This window comes from Anabas testudineus, chromosome 1, assembly GCF_900324465.2.
Source record: "Anabas testudineus chromosome 1, fAnaTes1.2, whole genome shotgun sequence".
In the NCBI taxonomy this organism is placed as follows: Eukaryota; Metazoa; Chordata; class Actinopteri; order Anabantiformes; family Anabantidae; genus Anabas; species Anabas testudineus.
In genome coordinates this window covers 12575329-12595387 of record NC_046610.1, presented here as the reverse complement: position 1 = coordinate 12595387, position 20059 = coordinate 12575329, and the positions used below count along the sequence as shown (strand labels likewise).

Genomic DNA, 20059 nt, shown 5'->3' with positions numbered 1-20059 from the left:
TTTCTCCATTAGTCCATACACCTACTGGGTCATACAAAAAATATGAAAACACAGCCTCACCAAATCTGCAAAATGCTATTTCATCTAAGCTGATGGCGTCTGTGTAGTCATCTAAAGGCCTCCCTCAAGCTGTTTAGCATAACAAAGACGATTTTTGGCCAGACACTTAAATGGTTATATGAAAATAAAGACAGTAGCTGTTCAAACAATAAAAAGCAGAGCAAGAGAGAAGCAGAAGAGGAGTCTTACCAACTCCACCTATCATGATTCCTGCTCAGTCCCGGCCCAGTTTGTTTTCTCTCTCTCTCACCCCTGCCACATTGTGCTGTTTCAACTCCTTAGAAATCACTCTCCAGCAATTGTTCTTCACCTGCCTACATTGCTACCAGACCCAGGACCTGAACCTGACCTTGTCACTGACTTACCCCTGGATTTGTAAGTCTGCCTATATCTCTGGCTTTAACCCTGATCTGGCTTTAACTCTGATCACCGTATACCCTGGCCTTGCTGTTTCCCTCTGACTCTGATCTTGGATTCTGGCCCTTTCTTCATTAGCATTCCCATCACCGCATCACATTTCCCAGCATTTCCCTCTCCCTGAATCCAGTTCCTGTTCCTGACTTACTGTGCTCTCTATTCAGTGTCGCCATCCAAGCCTCTTCAATAAACCTGTATTTAACCTATTGTAGAGTTGCCGAGTCCTCCTTGTAACCAATCGAGGTAACAACCCCTTACAGCACCCACAAAAAAACAATTTTTAAAACTTGAATGCAAGGGGCCCAGTAGTGATGACATGCATGATCCTGAATACAATTAGATTAATTTTAGACATGACACAACATCTGCAGTCATATTATTGTAGATCCCGGACATCAGGGCTTATAACTGTCATTCATAGTGTGAGCTGCACATTAGGGGAAGAGGCTTTCACAGCACATGTATACAAGTGTACGCCTCAAAGGGGATGCAACGCAGGTCAATTTCCTCATCATGAGGAGTAAAATTACGCTTTTGTGGCCTTTTTACATCAACAGAAAATAATCTAACCCTGACTATGTTTTGAGATTATTCTATTTATTTAGTTTAAATTTGTCCCCATCACAAAGCAGTCTACATGGTGGGAAGAAAATCACCTGCCTTTTAGTGAAATAAATGAACACTCCCGAGCCCTTGGGGACCAGGGTTGCTGGAGTTGCTCCCATTTTCTGTTAACGGAACAGGACTGATGGAGTAAAGTCACACGACGAGCCCCCCAGAGGCCCCCTCATCCCCCCCTCCTCGCCGTGTGATCGGCATGATACGGCAGCGGCGGTAGGGGCGGGGCAGCACTGCAGCAGTGCGCCTCTCCAGCTGTCTCCAGTAATGCTCCATAGGATCCACACGCCCCTCTCCGCCCCTGCCGAGAGACAGGTGGTCGAGCTGTGCGCCTTCACCATCGAGCGCTCCCTCCTCGGATAAGATAAATATCTGTTGACAGCGGGGGGGAGGCTCGGGGAGCGCGTCCCCGATGGACTTCCAGCGTGTGACCTCCGCGATCACCGGGCGGACAGCGGGAGAGGGGGGCGACGACCGGAACGCACGAGGAGAGCCCCGCCGATCTGCTACCAAATGTTTGCCGGAGCATTGCGCGAGCTGCTGTTCACGTGAGGGGGTCCGCCGACAGAGGGATGAGATGCACGAATAAAAAGTTGACACGATTCCGGTGGGATTTCTTCATCCGAGAGGCGGCAGGATCATTTGTGACTCTCCTCCGGTCCGGGAAGTTCCCTTGAGGTGGGGGTGGGGGGGTGGCTGAGGTGAGGTGAGGTGAGGTGAGGTGGCCGTTTCATTATGGCCTCAGGCGCCGGTAAGGCTGCACAGCCCCCGGGGCCGGGCTCCGCTGTTAACGGGACTGCGGCAGAGTTCCCGAACATCGAGCAGGAGCTGTACGACTACCAGATGCACAGCAAGATGTGCAAGAAGATCGCTCAGCTCACCAAGGTAAGACCCGGAGGTGACACCGAGCGAGGCGCGCTGTCACTGCATCTGTCAGGCTGATCGGATGATCTGATGGCTGCATATCAAGCAAAAGACTCAAGGTTCTTTAGGAAAACTTAATATTAGCCTACATGCATAGGAACAAGTGGGCTATAGGCACTAAAACTGATCAGTATCCTGCGATGATGAATGGCACACTAATATCTGACACAGTGATCACTGAGAGCTCTAGGTGGAGGATGCAGATCTTCAAACTGAGAGCCAAACCCATTATGGTAATTAACAGCGGTATAATGATCATTTAATTTATGGCTTATAGTCGCCATGCAACGATTCTTAGTTTGCATGGTAAAAAATAAATCTATAAATAAAAAATACCCTACAAAAAAATTGCATATATTGCAGCAAAGATTTCACAGATACCAGAGCCAGAATGTTTCTTTGTCTGACCAACAGACAAAGGATCCAATTAACGGGCATATAAGACAGATGAAAGCTTCAAAACAGCACACTGAAGAAGCTGCAGCCAACAAATGGCTATTACAAATTACAAATGATAATAAATGTGCTTCATTATCATCAACAGACAGTATCATGTTATGTGATCTTCCTTCATGTCCATGCACACCTACTAATGTGCAGGCAGGGATGCTGGATAGCAGCAGCAGCAGCAGCAGCAGCATCAGTATCTGCTTTTCATACAGTAAGCATTGCTATGTGGGGCTTTTCCCTCTCTGTGCTTCACAATAATGCTTACAGAGGCAGGGCATGACCCATCGCTTGTTGAGCTGTGACAATTACTGATGACTGTGCACTTCCTATCTTCCCATGTGGGTTCACCTCAGTGTAGCCCGCCCATAGGTGTGCATGTGATAAACAGTGTGTGTGTGTGCAATGCAGTGCGTTGTTCAAAAAGCTTCCCCTCATGCATACGGACACACAGGCACACACACACACACACACACACACACACACACACACACACAAACATGACACAGATGAGGGGTCAGCACTTGTGTCTGTGCTTGTTAAAGAAATTCGCCCGCCTTCCACTTCTCATTCCCCTCCACTCCTTCCAGTCGAATGTTCCTCCTCCTTCGACTTGCTTCCTCTTCTCTTGAAACTTCATGCACGCCCTGCCAGCCCGCTTTATCTCTTTGATGATCGCAGTTAATAAACCCGGAGCGGCTGATGAAATCACCAAATCTGATATTTGTGGGGAAGCGTTTTCTCTGGGCTTCGGGATGCTCAGCGCGTGACACATAGTTTATTTGAGTGTTTTGGGGCGGTGTGTGGAGTGGAGGCAGGAAATGGGTCAGCTGTGGTAACCTTATATATTTAATAACCCTACTCTGTGTGTGTGTGTGTGCATGAACAGAGACTGGCACACACATGCACTTGTACTTAACACACTTCCTGATGTCCACTTATGCTTGACTTGCACAGCTCCCTTCCCTCCTCACCCTCCTCCCTCCCTCCCTCTCTGTCAGAGAGAGTGGTCAGCCCTAAAGATAATCCAGTAGCACGTCGGAGTGTGTTTACAGAACAAGCCAATGGGAAGAAAACGAGAGCTGACCGCCTCGGCCCAGCTGTTGCGAATGTTCACACTTGTGTGTGAACAGACGTGCACACAACCACATGTGTATGTTTGCATGACTTATGGAGATGAGCAGTAGCAATGGTGCCTTTTTGTTTATACCCACACTTTTGATTGGCGGGTCTAATTCCTGCCTGTGTGATTTCCTGTACTTATCTAGCTTACACTGTCACAATGTTCCCTGCCTTGTTATCCAGCACACCCAGTACCCTCTTTGATATGTGTGGAGGTATGTGTGGCTGTGTGTGTGGGAGGGAGGGCTGATGTAAGAGAAAGTGTGTGTGTGCGCTCTGCCTTGCTTGTCTCTTTGCCTAACCTCTCGTCTGTGCACCAACCATTTGCTTTACATCTCACTCCCGTTTCACCAGCCCGGTCTCAACTCTTCTTTACACTGTAGACAGAATATTAATTTCATGCTTTGCTGACTGTGAAGTTACTGTCAATAAGCGCAGCCACTGGCTCATGAGGTTACACGAATAACATTATCGACAGGCGGGATCAATATGGGGATCTTCAGACAGGATTTACAGTAGGAGGCTCCCGCCACCCCCTGACCAAGCTGCCGTTCCAAGACTCTTGAGAATTTACAACCAAAAAGCTCAATCAAAATGAGACTTTCTTTAATCCTCACCATTGATTTACTGAAATCGGGAATCAAGCAGCATCAAGCAGCATTAATTGCTTTAAATTTATTGTACACTGAACTTTTCATTAGTAAGAGTGATCGTATGTAAAATGTCTTCTTCCTCAGCAAGATGATGAACATGTATGGACACCGAAGACATTACCTGTCCAATGATGAAATTAAAAGACAAGAGTTAAAAATCAAGGGTAAAACAAAAACTAAATAAAATTTTGTGCAATACTGTAAATGTCTTGTAAGTCATCTAGCCCTGCAGATATTCACAGTGAGTATAACATCCACTTACGTTTGTGCACTTTTTGTTAATGCAATCTTAACCTGCAGGCAGGTCTCTAACGTCTGGTGAAAAAACATATTGTTTAGGCGTCCCATAAATCTCCACCATGTTTATGTTGTGACCCTTAGCAGGTGTCATCCTCCGGGTTGTGGAACCACATTTTTAGATGTAAACACGTTTTAGGAGCGATCTTGCTAAATGTTCCCCTCTCTCTTGCTACATTATATTCTCCCTCTTCTTTAATCGCTCTTATTTTCAAACCAGCCAAAGAGAACAGGCACGAACAACACACACACACACACACACACTCTTCCCTCAGAGCCTGTCCTTGATTCAGAGTCCCCTTCATTCCTCTAAATCACGAGTCATAGTTTGTGAGCCAAAGTTCATGCACTATGACGTGACTGAAGAGCCAGCGTGTGACATGCTGTACTCACAGGGCAGAGAAAGGTGGGTTTCTGATTCCAGTTCAGGGAGATTTCACATCTATTAGCAACATCAGGAGCTGGATAATAAAAAATATATTGGTGATGGACAGTGTGTGTGCGTAGAGAGGTGGTGACATGCACACAAACACACACACACACACACACACACACACACACAAACACACACACACACACACTGAGGGAATGTCTGTCATTGCTAGCTGTGTACTGCAGACAGAGAGGCGTCTGAGTAAAATATGAGCCCTTGTGCCCCCTGCACACACCCATACTTGTGCGCACAAACACACACACACACACCTCTGCAAGTGTGTAAGTGAGACGTCAGGGTCAGGAGGAGCAGATGATGACACTGTAGACATGGCGTAGAGGGTAAACTGAATAGTGGGGCGAAATAGGTCATATTTCATGTGTTAGTCATAGTCTAAATGAAGAAGAGGGAGCAACTCCACATGTATTGGCAGGCAGGAGAAATGCTGCATAAAGCTGCAGTGCCTGGACTATATTGGCTCACTGGTCTTTGGTTACAGTGGATACACGCAGTCTGACAGTGTTGCTGTTTAAATAGTTTCCATGTTGGTCAGTGTCAGTTTAATATTTGTTATCGTGAAGCTGCCAGCTCAAAATATTGACTCCAAAACGTGTGTGTATGTAAACTATTGGTGTCAGCTTTCCCACTGTTATGTGACGTGTCTCACATCTTTAGGAAACAACCCCAGTGAGTGAATTATTTCAATCCGGGAGGATGTGAACTGTGAAAATAATGAAAGTAAAAAGTCTTTACACCTGTCTCCGTCTGCTGTTGATGACCTGCAGGTGATTTATTCTCTGAACATGAGGAATGAAGAGCAGGAGGCGGCCCTGCAGGCCTTGAGCCACGCTCATCACGAGGAGCTGCACCACATCCTGATGGAGACGTGTCATGAAGGGGAGGGGTCGGCGCTGAGGACACGCCTGCTTGAGCTGCAGGAGTCTCTGGATGAGCAACAGAGAGTCGGAGCCCAGGTGTGTGTACTGTCACTCAAGGTCATGCTGTATTGATGGGAGTGATACGTCCCTGTAGGAGCACTAAATGAAACATGTCCTACAACACTTTACCCAGTCTCCTTGCACCTCATGTGTAATTTACACGCTTTGCCCCCCACTAAAACATCAACATAAATCATAAATACCCACATGACTTTCTTATGAACTCTTGCATCTGTCCTGTTGCATCTAAACAACTGAAGATTAAACTTTTATTTTGAAATGTTTGGTCCGACTCATCTGTCTGGGATGTTGTCTGCCACACGTGTTTCTGTTTGGGTTCTTGTTTTTGCTGTAAATTCAGAGCTTGTCAGTGAGTTAGTGATCAGGGGGAAAACAACTGGAAATACCTAAAATCCCAAATGCAAGGTGTCTCAGATAGAACTGCAAAAATACATAATTTAATTAATTATTAGTTAATTATCTGCTAATATGGGCCTTTAAAGACACATATTAGCAGAACTAAACACATAATAGAGCAGACTGGGCTGCAACAGACCTGAGTCAACCTAACTTCAACAAATTACGTCTCACTGTGTATTATGACTTATATATCCTGGTTGTGACAGGCTGGATTTTGAAAAAGGAATTCATGGCTCCGAACTACCTGATGATAATAGTGCAGACTGGTAATGATGTTTGGCCACACACAGATTGTTCTTTGAATGTCGAAGCAACGCATGTAATTGGCGTTTATGGCCACAGTCTGGACTTTTTCAAATGTTTATTATACACAGCTCACATGCTCATACCATGGGCTCTATGGTATAATTATAATATGAATGTGCATGACACACAGTAAATACAGTGTGAACTTATAGAAGCATATTATGTGTTTTAGAAAGAAAAATTTAATCAGTGCTTTGGTAATTTGCCAATTTCTAATTAGTATTTCTATCCCAGTAGCAGGGATGTATACTCATTAACTGGGTTTTTATGTAACTGAAGTGTGTAACAAGTCATACCTGTGTCTTCAGGTACAGGCAGACTTTGAAGTCTTTCGCATCCAGGCGGAGGAAAGAGAGCGTGAAACTGAGGCGGAGCTGAGGAAAGAGTTTGAGGAGAGGCTCAAGGCTGCAGAGGAAGAGGTCCAGGAGGCCAAGGCCCAGATTAGTGAAGCCCAAAAGGACAACCTGAGGTTGAGCGAAGAACTGGACAAGGCAGAGCAGCAGATCCAGGAGTTGGATACCAAATGTAAAGAGCTGCATAAAGCTGCTGACGAGGAGAACAAGAGGGCAGAGGAGGAGAAAAAGGAAGAGGTGGTGGGGAGACAGAGTGAGGACTGTGAGGAACTGGAAAGAGTAAACGCACTCCTAGAGGAGGTCAAGGCACTGAAAGAGCAGAGGGATCAAGCAGAGGAGGAGAAGAGGCTAGCAGTGAAAGAAGAGCAGGAGCTTTGGGAGCAACGGATGAATGATCTAAATGAAGAGAAAGAGGAAATGAGGAAGAAGATGGAGGCAGAATGGAGGGAGGAGCGGCGCAAGTGGGAGGAGAGGGAAGAAGAGGAGAAGAAAGGAATGCACAGCGCTCTCAGAGAGAGAGTGAAGAGGGCTGAAGCAGAAATAGAAAGTCACCTGGAGAGGCTGGCTGAAAGCAAGAGAAACACCGTCAAGCTACAGGAGCGAATTCAGGTATACGCCTTCTCTCTCTTGACGTTCTTACTCGTGCTACAACTAGAATCCAGTGCTGGGAAAAGGGGAAGGTCAAAGGATGTTCAAGAGCTTTCTGTCTCTGATGTGCACAGCTAATCAGTATGTTGGTGGGAAAGAAAGGGAGTGAGGTGGAGACAGAGCAGAGAGGTGGGATCTTTGCCTGTCTAACCACAGGCTGCCCTCCCTGAGTGCTATTCCCACTGCCAGCTATCTGCTAATGAGTAGTTTGAGCAGGATAGATTCTCTGCACCACCACCATTACCACCTCACACAAGAGCATTAAGCTGCCCTGCGAGAGCTGGCATAGAGCTGACATAAGCCCTCACAGCAGACCATTAAAAGCACACAGCTGGGCGAGATAGCTCCCTGACTCACCACATTTCATCCCACTTTTATTTGTCTATTGAGCTCCTCAGTTTCTTATTCTCAAGCCTCCCTCTCTCTCTATCAATCATCTCTCTATTTTTCTTTTCATTGTCACCTTATCAACTCACAATACATCAGTACATCACCCTGCTTACTTTTCTGACTTTGAATTTTGCTCCTGGTTCTCATGCCTCCTTCCAGGACCTGGAGGAAGAGCTGGAGCTGGACCGAAGGCGCGTGTCCGAAGCAGAGGGAGTAGCGAAACGGGCAGAGGAGGAGCTAGCAGTCGCCAAGGAGAGGCTGCTGCTGCAGGAAGACGAGCTGCAGAGCAGAGCAGGTAGTTGTACGCTCTGCCTCTCGCACTCCGGTTTCTGCCTATCCACCTTTCTTCTTTCCTGTCTGCTGTAGAAAGCTCACATTGGTGAAGCTCAGCAGAGCTCAGTGCATTTCCATTATTCATTCTGACTCAGTGTTAATTAAGTTTTTGCCTCACGCCATTATAATATATACAGAATCTGCAACAAATGTACATTATTCATCCTCCATGAAAAACAGTTTCATCAAAGTGTCATTACACCCAGTCAGCAAAAGCACCCTGAATTTTATTTACTGCATGAGAATGATTTTAGTTTTAGGCACTTCCTCATCCACTATTGGTCTGCTATGAGCCCATTCTACTTCTTGTTTGCATAACCAATCAATACATGCCTGTGCAGGTAAACGTGCGCGTGTGTGCTTGTGTGCTTGTGTTTGCTTGAGTGTCTGTTGGGGTTTAATTATTGTGTGTTCTGTGTGTGTGTTAGATGATCTGCTGAACCGTGGAGGCTGTGAGGTGTGTGTGTGCACTGAGGTGGAGGAACTGAGGAGCCAGGTGAACCGTCTGCAAAGCAGGAACAGAGAGCTGGAGCTCCAGAGCAGTGGCAGGAATAGTGACCACGCACGGCAGATCCGCCAGGTAAAGACACACGGAGTGTGACATGCACTACACATGCAGAAATAAATATGGTTTCCATGTACCGATTAAATGTGTTGTGTCTTCATAGCATGCTGAGGCCCTCTCCAGCTTGCGCTCAGAGATGGTGAGAGCCCAGACAGAGGAGCTGCGGCGTATCCAAAAGCATGCAGACGATGAGAGAGACAAGCTGCAGAAGGAGATAGAAAAAGAGAGAGACAACATACAGAAGGAGAGGGAGCACGAAAAGGAGCAGTTTGAGAAGGACAGAAACAGTCTGCGCAGGGAGCGAGAGGAAGAAAAAGAGGCTCTGCACAAAGAGGTGGAAGAGGTCAAAGAGCGCCTGAGAGGAGAAAAAGAGGAAGAGGTTGACAGGCTGCGCAAGGAGCTGGAGGTCGAGAGGGTCCGCGTTCGATCCCAGTTGGACAAGAACATTGAGCAGGTTGAGGCGGAGAGAGCTAATGTGCAGCAGAAGCTGGAAGAAGAGAAGAAAAGGTTAGTGGAGAAGGCTGAGGAGGACAGGAAGCGGTTGAAAGAGCAAGTGCGAAAAGCGATAGAGGAGGTGATGAGGAGACATGCAGCTGAACTCCACGGTGTCCAAGAAGCTCTGAGCTCAGAGAAGAAGACCAACCAAGAGGTTAGCATCTGTCTGCACCCTACACGGGCTGTATATCAGTGTCTGGTGATGTTTTTTTTATCACTGACGACTGTAGTAAAACGTTTTTCCATATTGTGCGTATAAGAATTGAAAAAATAAGCCAGTTCAGCTGTGGTAGGAAACTCATATAGGCTAAATTATTCTAGTTTTAGTTAGACTTAGGATTTAATTATTTTGGATCCAAGCATGAGCCGCTATGAGAAATAATTTTTCTTTCATCCTGTGACGAGGCTAAAATACTTGAGATGCACAGGCTGTGTGTTCCTGTAAAAACACGTGGACACAGAATTAAGCTCACACAGAAATCGGGATTGTCCAGCTGAAATCTCACAGTGTCTCATAATAGAAACTGTTCTTCTTGTTGAGTGAATTAGTGAAGTTAGTCACAGTAAATAGAGTTGGACACTCTGTCAGCGGCTTCACGTATCCAAAGGTTACGACTTGGTCAACCTGTGATTAACTTTTCTCTTTGCTTTTAGAGGCATGAAAAGAAAAAAAATAATCTGGAATCATTTGTAATAAAAAGCAACTATTAGAGAAATATATGAAAAAATCTGTTCCGCTGTTAATCAATTTGTGGCCCATTGAGGAGGGGGCACCCTCAAGTTGAGAACCATTGGTCTAAAAGAGCGTGATGAATGAATATTTTTGCTCTCAGTGTAAATGTAGAATTATAAAGAGATTTTATCACATAATTGCCTGCCCTCCGAGCTTTCTTATAATGTGAACTTCATTGTGACTTATTATTAATTAGTATTAGTAATGAGAACGTGACAGCATGGTTAGGTTAAAGCATTAAAAAGCAGATTAATTGTTAATCTAATACTGGTTTTGATGAGGATGAATATTCTTGAAAGGTGTGTGCGCGTTTGGAAGTGGAGAGGAGGACCAGTGAGGAGCTACGCAGCAGTTTGGAGAAGGAAAAAGAGGAGCTGAGGACAAAACTGAAAGATGCTACTAATGAGGTTAGAGTTAAAATTATATTATTACGAGTGTATATCTTCATCAGATGTTTGATTGAAGGGGAAGGAATTTGTCTGTTCCCAGATCTGTAGACTGGAGTCAGCGATGCAACAGCAAGAGAAGAAAGAAAAGGTGGCACCTGACGCTGCACCCTCGTGTGGACCACAGTGCTCTCGTCTGGAAGAAGAACTTCATCAGACTCGCAGTCGACTGGCTCGGATTCAGGAGGAGGCAGAGAAGCAACGGGACAAACAGCAGAGAGAGATAGCATCCCTGAGAGCGGACAAACATCGGCTGGAGGAGAAGGTGCTGGAACAGAGCCGACTCAACACAGAGAGGAGTCTTCTAGAGCAGAGCCAGCGGCACACGGAGGACCGGATCAGGTAGCAGAATAAACACAGATCTGCCAGGACCGCTTAGGCTTACGTTACAAAATCTTGATTGTGCTTGTAATCTCTCCCTGCCCTCCTCTTAAATGATAACTGAAGACAGTCAGTCAGTATTTTCACGTAAATCAAGTGGATTCTTAATGTCTTAATAAAGGTAGGACATAGCAAATCGTTCTTTCAAAATAAACTAGAAGCACAAGAAAACAAGACGCTACAACGACTACATCGCAGTGTATGAAGAAGAAATAAATAGTTATCTTAATGTAGGTTAACTCCGCCTCACTCCTCGTTCTGATGTATGCCTACAGGGCAGAGTGCGAGGATCGTCTCAGAGCAGAGTTCAGGATAGAGATGAACGCTGCTGTTGCTGAGAGCGAGCAGAGATGGCAGAACCGAGAGCAGGAGCTGCAGACACAGATATCTGAGCTGCAGAGTCAACTGGACGAGCTGCAGTCACAGGTGAGTCTCCTACTGGAACCGAATTACAGAACCCATCCATGATCCTTGGTCCCAGTGGTTCCTGTACCCCAGACCTAGAAACGTCATTGCAGCACGGTATTCAGGCTAGTCTAATTAGGAAATGAATTGCACAATCAAGGTTTGTTCAGTCAGTTCCTAGATAGTTCACAAAACCAGCATCCACCATTTAAATGTGGAAAAAAAAAGCAATTGCCCAGTTTAATGATCTCATTTGATTAATCTGTTTATATTGGCTAGTAGTAATCAGGATAATAAAATATGTCCCTTGTAATTTATGTGAACACGAGATGATGTATTCAGAATGTTTTGTTTTATCCAAAAAACAGTTTACAGTTTAAAAAATGTGGCTTCTAACTTGAAAAATGATCAGAAATAGTTGCCAGTTATTCTCCTTCTCATTATTATTATGAGTGTGTCTATTTATTTGGGTTGACTCGTACACGTCCATATTAGTTTTAAAGTCCTGATATGTACCTCTGCGCATGTGAAAACACACTGTCTTGTGTGTCTCTGGAGAAGCTGTCAAAATTACCTTGATCCTACCATCTGGGGTGTCACAGCTTTGGCTTGGAGACTATACATATTTTGAATAGAAAGCCTGCGGAACAAACTGGAATGAGGATTTTGAAAGACGTGAGTGTATACAAGGCAAGGGGTCTCTAATGAAAGACCATATCAGTATTATGGCAACATAACAACCTATTTTTGGATGCATACTCAAAACTAAAAGTCACAATAATTGAGCTTCATTTGCATCTTGCTTTTTAACAATACGTTTTTTTAAATCAGTCTCTTGTGTCTGTCAACTTAGTGCAAGCCTAAATCGCTGGAGTACTCTTTTAATTAGTTCCATAAGCCCGATTTGAGTCCACAATGAAGTCTTTGTTTAATTTTATGAAAACTGCTCGCGTCTGCAAATTCTAAAACAAAAGCAACATCTCCACATGATTCAATGCCTTCTGCAAAACTCATCATCTCGGGATTAGTGTGATGCCACAGAGAGCCTTAAAATCTCACTATCACGTTTCCTCACTGTTGCAGGCGGAGATAAAGAAGACGGACCAGGAGGATGACTGCCATGGCAACCCTGAAATTGACAGGCTGAGGAAGGAGGTCCAAGACACCAAGGAGATAAACAGGAAACTGAGGGAGCTGCTGCAGGTGGATGAGATGCACACACGTTTTTAACAATAACACTTGTCTCCTTCTTATGTTTTCCCTGTGATGAATTATTTAGCAGCTTTGATGACAGTGCTTCACTGTGGAGGCAACATTATGTCACTCTGTGAATGTGTGCATTAATCTACACAGTTTAAATATAGTACAACTGTACTGTTGTAAATACATTAAAATGTTTGTTATTATGTTGGAGGAGCCCCAAACCCAGTCTTTAGCTGAGGAGAAACACAGTCATGCCATGGCTCTGCAGGCGTTAGAGAGACAGGCGAAAGAAGATCTGCTGTCTGAGAGGAACAGACTACAGACAATGCACCACCTGGAGCTAGGTAACACACACACATGCACATGTACACATGAGAATTAGCATAAACACACACACACAGTAACGCACTGTGTTCAACACATGCACAGCTGCATGCACAAAATGAGCATCTGCACACACACACACACACACACACACACACACACACAGAGCGATATACACATAGAGATTATAAATTCAACACTGAAGTTGCTATTGCCATGGATACACTTCACCATGGCAACAGCAGAAAGGTACCTGTAACTGTGGACCAAATTGATTTTGTTTTCTGAATGTGGTTCTGTCTTTGTGTGTGTGTGTGTGTGTGTATCCGTGTGTGCGTGCGTGTGTGTCCATGTGTGTGTGCGCATGTGGTATCAGATAAGCAACGTGCAGAGTTGACCCAGCAGTACACAGAGTGGAGCAGACAGATGACCCAAAGACACATGCAGCAGATAGAAGATCTACAGTCTCAGCTACAGGCACACACACAGATGATGGCTCTGCAACAGGTGACACACACACACACACTCACGCACACACACACACACACACCTGAAGGACTCTCAAACTGTCAGGAACAAGAGTCTCTGGCCAGTTTGCTTCCGTCTAGCCATAAAGCCCGGTTGCTCAGCTCTTGGAAGAGTCCTCTTTGTGCCACACTTCCATTTGAGAAATATAGAGGCCACTGTGCTCTGGGGAACCTGCAGAGCAGCAGAGTTTTTTTGTAGCCTTTCCCACATCTGTGCCTTGCAATGTTCCTGTCTCTGAGCTTTACGGGCAGTTCCCTTCACCTCACGGTTTTCGGTTTCTAATACAGTATGCATTGTGAACTGTGAGACCTCCTATAGAGAGCTGTACATTTGTAGTATCAGACTGCAACATGACTAAATAAAAAAAGTGAAGGGGGTCTGAATTAAATGCATGTAAATCAATGCAACAGCACACACAGCATATCAGACCCATTTGATATATCTTTATCCTCCATGTGAATCAAATCCGTCATCACTCTGGTGCCAAGCCAACTAAGTATGACAGTGTCAGCAGCAGCAGACCTGCTCAAAGATTAATCTAAACACAGAGGTCTAACATACTTAGATTTACATTTACATGTAGTCATTTAGCAGACTCTTTTATCCAAAGCGACCTACAAGTGAGGAACAAGGCAAGCAAACAAAATCTAAGTCACGGAGAAAAAACATCAAAGCAAAGTGCTATCGAAAAAGTGTTTCTGTTTCAAGAGATCTGAGAAAGAAAGAGTAGAAAAGTGTTTTTTAATTTTTATTTTTTATTTTTTTAACTGCAACGGAAGATGCGGAAGAGTTCTGTTTTCAGCAGTTTTTTAAATATTAAAGTGAGGAGGCTGAGCGTACAGAGATAGGCAGCTCATTCCACCATCGTGGGATCACTGAGCTGAAGAGTTTTCCTTGGTGTCGACTGTGTGGTGCTGGTACCACCAGACGTCGTTCACTGGTCGAGCGCAGTGGACGGGAGGGGATGTAAACCTGAATGATTGAACTAAGATAAGATGGAGCTGTGGAGTTGATCACTCTGTAGGCAAGAGCTTTGAACTTGATCCTTGCAGCCACAGGAAGCCAGTGCAAAGATCTGAAGAGCGAAGTGACATGAGACCTTTTTGGTTGATTGAAAAAGAAGGCGTGCTGCTGCATTTTGGATCATCTGTAGGGGTTTGGTCGTGGATGCCGGTAGCCCCATCAGCAGTGCATACTCATACTTAGTATGAGAGATTTCGACTGTATCTTCCAGGTATTTATTCAGTGATAGAAGCAGACTCCTGCACGTAATGTTTAACATGTTGTACAAGATAGGATGGAGGTTACTCCCACTCGGTCTTGTGGCTGGTCATGGACACCAGTTCTTTAACTGCAGACACTGCTTGTTTCTGCTGTTCCCTCAGTTGTTTTCCCACGATGTGAGCCATCTACCCTATGTATTAAGTAGTATCTAGTATCTCCTTTTAATTCTGGAAGTCAACAATGAACATCTGTGGTGCAATGTGTGATTATTAATGCAGATTTTAACAACATGTAGTTAATTCATGCATGTTTGTATGCGTGTGTGTGTGTGTGTGAAGGATTTGAAGCAGCAAAACCAGTATCAGGTGTTCGAGCGACAGCTGGATGAGAGTCGCTGTGCCATGCAAGAGCTGCAGAGAGAGAATGCGTCTCTCAAGAAGCAGTTAAAGGAGAGGTAAGGAAATAAGTACACTGATGTTAAAGAAAGGATCGATTTGAACTTGAATTATTTCTTTGAGGACTGAAATTAAAGGCTGTCCCAGTGCACACAGAGCGACAGCACAGAGACAGCTGGGAAAAAATAAAACAGACTTTTGTTTCATCTGCTTACTACATATTTATTTACATTCTATTCTTCGTGCTTTAAAAGTTTCGACTTCTCTTTCCCAGATCAACACAGGAGAAACCTGAAGCTGAAGAAAAAGAAGAGGAAAACGCAGAAATAAGGAAGAAGAGAGATGCACAGCTGGAAGAAGAAGCACAACGTCTGAAGGAGGAAGTGGAGAAACTGAGGGTGGAGATGGAGAAACTGGAGGAGTCACAGAAACACTGGGAGGAGAGGAAAGAGGAGGACATAAAAGAGGAGGACATGGACGAGGAGAAGAGGAAGGAGCGGGAGGAGGAGAAGAGGAGAGAGGAGGTGGAGGAGATCAAGAGGGAGCACAAGAAGGAGATGCAGAGCTTGGTCTCGGAGTACAGCAGCGCCCAGACACACCTGCAGGCTCGAATAGTGGCCTTGGAGAATGAGTGAGTAGAGGACAGCACACGCACGCACAGTTCAGAGGGCTGAAGTGTTTCCCAGCACTGACTGAACACTGCGACAGGTGTGTGAGAAAAGGATTTTGTGCATATGATTTAACTGCAGATTACGCGAGCGCGAGGAGCGGTGCAGGAGGCGGGAGCCGCGGAACGACGACCTGCAGCTGGGGAGACTCCAGGAGAGACTGACGGAGAGAGACCAGCTCATTAAACGATTAGTGGTGAGAACGCACGGCACACTGTAAAGACTCGGGGTGCTCGTTCACATGGGGAGCTGCACTTTGAAGTGGTTAGTCACTTTAATAGGCACAAGTCTGGTGACGTTCAGTAGCTTCCTGATTACTGACAAGAACACGATACCAGCAAAGATGTTGTTAGATTAAAATAAATACTGTGTTGTTTTTAAACTAGATTGCCAACCTATTTAAAAATGAAACTAGATACTTGTGTTTTTAAATAATATTTTTTTCATTAGGAACATTTTATTTTGAAATGCTTTAAAAAGTTAGTATTGAAGAAAAAAAAAGGTTAATTGTAGGCTCTCTCTCTCTGTGTTTATCTAAACTATTGCTCTCCAATTAAGGCAAAAATATTTCAGATTTAATCAGCAGGTTACTTGATAATGGAAATGAATGTTTGGTTTCATGTGTCTACTGTGGCTGCTTAAGACTATTTGAAAACAGTGAGAAGCCGCAGTGAGTATGTGATCCCTGAGAGGAGAGGTTTTTTAAGAAGATACCCCGCTACACTGAGAATATCAGTTTCTCAACTTTAAATTAGGAAAAAGTTAAAATGGTGCCGGGTCAGCTGACAGAGAGGGTCTGAGTTATTCATGGAGCCAATTAACAGTAACCAAGAGTTCATTTAAAACTGGCTGTGAGGGCAAATCTGAAAAATGTAATTAACCACTTAAACCAAATGAGACTGGAACGGAGGCTTCATTAATCATCTGTGGTTTTATATGAGTAGGAGGAAATGACATTTTTCAAATTGTCCAGAGTGTTGTGTTTGCCATCTGTGCAGCATGAGGCTGCTCTGCAAACAAGTACACCCTACAGACACAACTCTGGTACAACAACACCAACTGTGAATAAGGCCAATGAAAAGTCCTTCCTCGTCCTCCTTCCCTCCAGGAAGAGAGGCATCAGCTGCAGATCCACCCTCCTGTTGCCGGGGACAACAGCACCCTCAGGCTCCGTGACAGCAAGTCCAGGCCCGGGAGCGTCACGCCAACCATGAGGGTGAGTTTGCCTGTCCGCCTCATGCACGTAATGCGTTCGTCGAAACAGGGCTCCTTCCCAGCCAGGAGGGCTCGCTGGGCCGAGTCCAACTTCTGTTTCTGTAGCATGAAGCAGTAAAATGTACAAGCTCACCCACTCGACAGCTCGCAGTCTGTCACAAAGCTGCACCCCCTCTGTGTCCGTCACGCTGCATTTAATTACAATACATTAAACCAGTAGAAAGAGAAGAACAGAAAACAAACAAGGCCAATAAAGTGTTTACTTGAACCACATATTTTGACTTCAGACAAAGGCGGTGGGTGACTAAGTATATTTATGCAATTGTACTCATTGTACATGTACAGCAGCAAAAAGCAATTAACAAATAAATGTATTATTATGTATTAACCACCTGACAGTACGTTAACTTTAACTGAAAGTCATCTCTCCTATTACTAACAATTGTTGTCCCTTATTTGTAACAGTTATTAGAAGTTTATTTAGTGCCTCATTTTCCAATTAGAAATGTTTGACGTTTACAACAAAATGGGAAATGAGTTCACACATTTTTAGTGTTGTGCCCAAAACATTAGTTTTTTATGCTACAAAATAAAAGGGTCAGTTTCTGAATAGGTTACTTTTGTTAAATCACTCCATATTCAGACACGCTCCATAATCTGCTTATCAAAGTAAAAGTATTTCATCCGTCTGACCCATAATTTGAGGCTGCAGGTGCACCATCCAGTGTGCAAAAGTTTTGCCTGCGTTAATGTTGGTGTCAGTTATGGATGAGTTATCACAGACCTGCTGCAACAGTAAATAATAATTTAAATGATCCTCCGCCCAATTTGTTTTTAATATCAAGCGAGTTCAGAAAGAAATGAGTGTTTAATTGTGTGGATGTTGATTATATGACCCGTGAAACGACTGTAAGATCTGTGACCATGTTCTCTGGCAGAGGAAGCGTGTGGAGTCGCCTCCTCGTGTCACCAGCATCCCCAGCGGCAGTACTTACGACAGGAGCATCTTCCTGCCCCACTCCTCCTCCTCGTCTTCCTCCTCCTCCTCCATCCATCAGCACTCCTCCTCGACCCTCCCCCACCAGTCCACCTCCCATCCTCATACTACCCCCCACTACTCGACCTCCTCTCTTCCACACAAGCACACTTCCCTGTCCCTGGGCCAACATTCCTCCCCCTCCCTCCCTCGCTCCACCAGATCCCGGACTTCCTGCATCCCTCCCACCCCGGCACCCACTGCCCCACTCCCCGTCTGCCCGTCACCGCAGACGGGTATCCGATATGTGTACCCCTCCTGCCAGGAGCCACATGCACACCTACAGGCCCAATCAATCAGGTATGGACATATTAATTCTGTGGCTGTGATATCATGAATCAATAAGAAAGATAAATTCACACAAGTATTACAAAGACTAACATCTTCGCTCACCAAGAAACTGAGTAAAAGAAGGTAATTTGATGAATTTGAATCAAATTTAATATGAATATTAAATTATAAATTTATTTTTCACACATTGAGTTAATAGATATTTAGAATTCATTCAACATTTCTTTTTTGGACTTTAATAACAGAGTTTTTGCAGATTTCACAAGTTAAATTTAAGAAATTTTAATCTTTTTAATATGACATATTACATATAGATCATAATTTAATACTTATTTCACAGTAATTTTACCCAAAATAAATAAATAAATAAAGTATGATGGAAAACCAGGGGGACAACTTAACCTGGAATCATATATTATTACATTTTACTCTGTATAAAATTCCTAAAGGGCTCTATTATGAAAATTGATGTGACATATTTTGTTTAAGCAGCATAAAATTGATGGTTGGAATAGCCAGTTAAGTTAATTCAAGTTAATATAAGTTCTTGCTATAATCTGCACATGTCCATCATGAAACTGAGAGCCGCTGCAGATCTGAGTTAAACTCAAAATTGGGATCAAGATATAAGGATGTAAAATCAGATACATTAACTGTCTACGTCCTTATTTAGTCAATAATAGATTCTCATTTTGCAGCTGCAGCTGCTACGGTAGCATCACTGAGAAGTTTTGTATTTTGCCTTTTTGTGTTGTGACATTTGTCCAGTGTTGTTTGAGCTTTTGCGTTGATAATGGCTTCGCCTCAGGCTGTCCTAGATAGCAATGTTCGATGACGGTGGTTCGATGTGGTATCTTGTTTTTTTCTGTCAATCTGTTTTCCATTCACTTCTAATAGACCTGGTAAGACGGACCAATCAAAACTTGTATTTGCTGATGCAGATTTAAAGTTTAGAGTCAGCGAACAGAAACACGTTTGCACCATTTGTGAAAGTGTTAAAATTGTTCTAATGACCAACCAGCAACTCACTGCAGTAACTTAGCTTCAGCCGTTTAGAGCAGAGTTAAAGTGAGCATGTCTGTCTCCTGTGTTTTTGCAGGGGCCCATATCTGGAGCAGAGGGGGACGGAGGGGCTGAAGCAGGAGTGGTTCACCAAATACTTCTCCTTCTGAGCACAAAGTCATGAAAACACACACAGCAGCTGCAAGTACATCTCCTCATACAGTTCATTGCTTCTTACACACATCCATTTGCTTCCCAAACACACACACACACACACACACACACAAACACAGGCACAACAACATTAACACACATATGGGCTCATCACCAGCAAGGCCATCTCAAACATTGCCTCAAAGCTCAACCAAAAAGTGCTTCTCAAACACATGCCTGACCTCTTCTCAGAACATAGGCCTGCCGGATCTTGTTTGTATAGTTTGAAATGTCTCCATATTATTTTTTTTTTCTTTTAAAGCAGTCTTCCTTCTTTAATGCAACTTCTGCTCTGCTCTCATCACATTATTATTCAAGGCAAATGGACATTTCTTTAAATTCTTTAACCATGCGTTTCTTCGACTATGGAAGCATTCGACATATTCAATCAAGATCCTCGTCAAAACGGACACACACAACTCACCATACCAAAATGAAGCTTGTCTCAATGCAAAAATGTATAATAATTTTAATGAACAAATTGAATAAAATATTTTGTTTTTGTAGTCTGCTTCTTCTTTGTATGCACGCTGGTGGGAACCACGAGACTAAAACTCACATGTAAATGAATTGTAT

General features: G+C 44.1%; 1 protein-coding gene across 3 annotated transcripts; it reads left to right on the top strand.

Moving 5' to 3' along the window:
• The first annotated feature begins 1387 nt into the window (after positions 1–1387).
• fam184b (family with sequence similarity 184 member B) lies at positions 1388–19949 on the top strand. 3 transcript variants are annotated; one of them, XM_026358701.1, is made up of 18 exons: positions 1388–1980; positions 5757–5945; positions 6944–7597; positions 8186–8321; positions 8788–8939; positions 9028–9573; positions 10452–10559; positions 10642–10940; positions 11255–11405; positions 12468–12587; positions 12802–12931; positions 13288–13418; positions 15002–15117; positions 15333–15689; positions 15796–15922; positions 16835–16942; positions 17880–18277; positions 19368–19949. In XM_026358701.1, exons 1-18 carry the CDS (start codon positions 1831–1833, stop codon positions 19438–19440), a joined length of 3945 nt encoding a protein of 1314 aa, XP_026214486.1. In that variant the 5' UTR covers positions 1388–1830; the 3' UTR covers positions 19441–19949. The 3 variants fall into 3 exon arrangements, with proteins under 3 accessions (XP_026214486.1, XP_026214487.1, XP_026214485.1); XM_026358702.1 differs by having other exon boundaries at positions 12799–12931; positions 15808–15922; XM_026358700.1 differs by having other exon boundaries at positions 12799–12931.
• Positions 19950–20059: the final 110 nt, after the last annotated feature.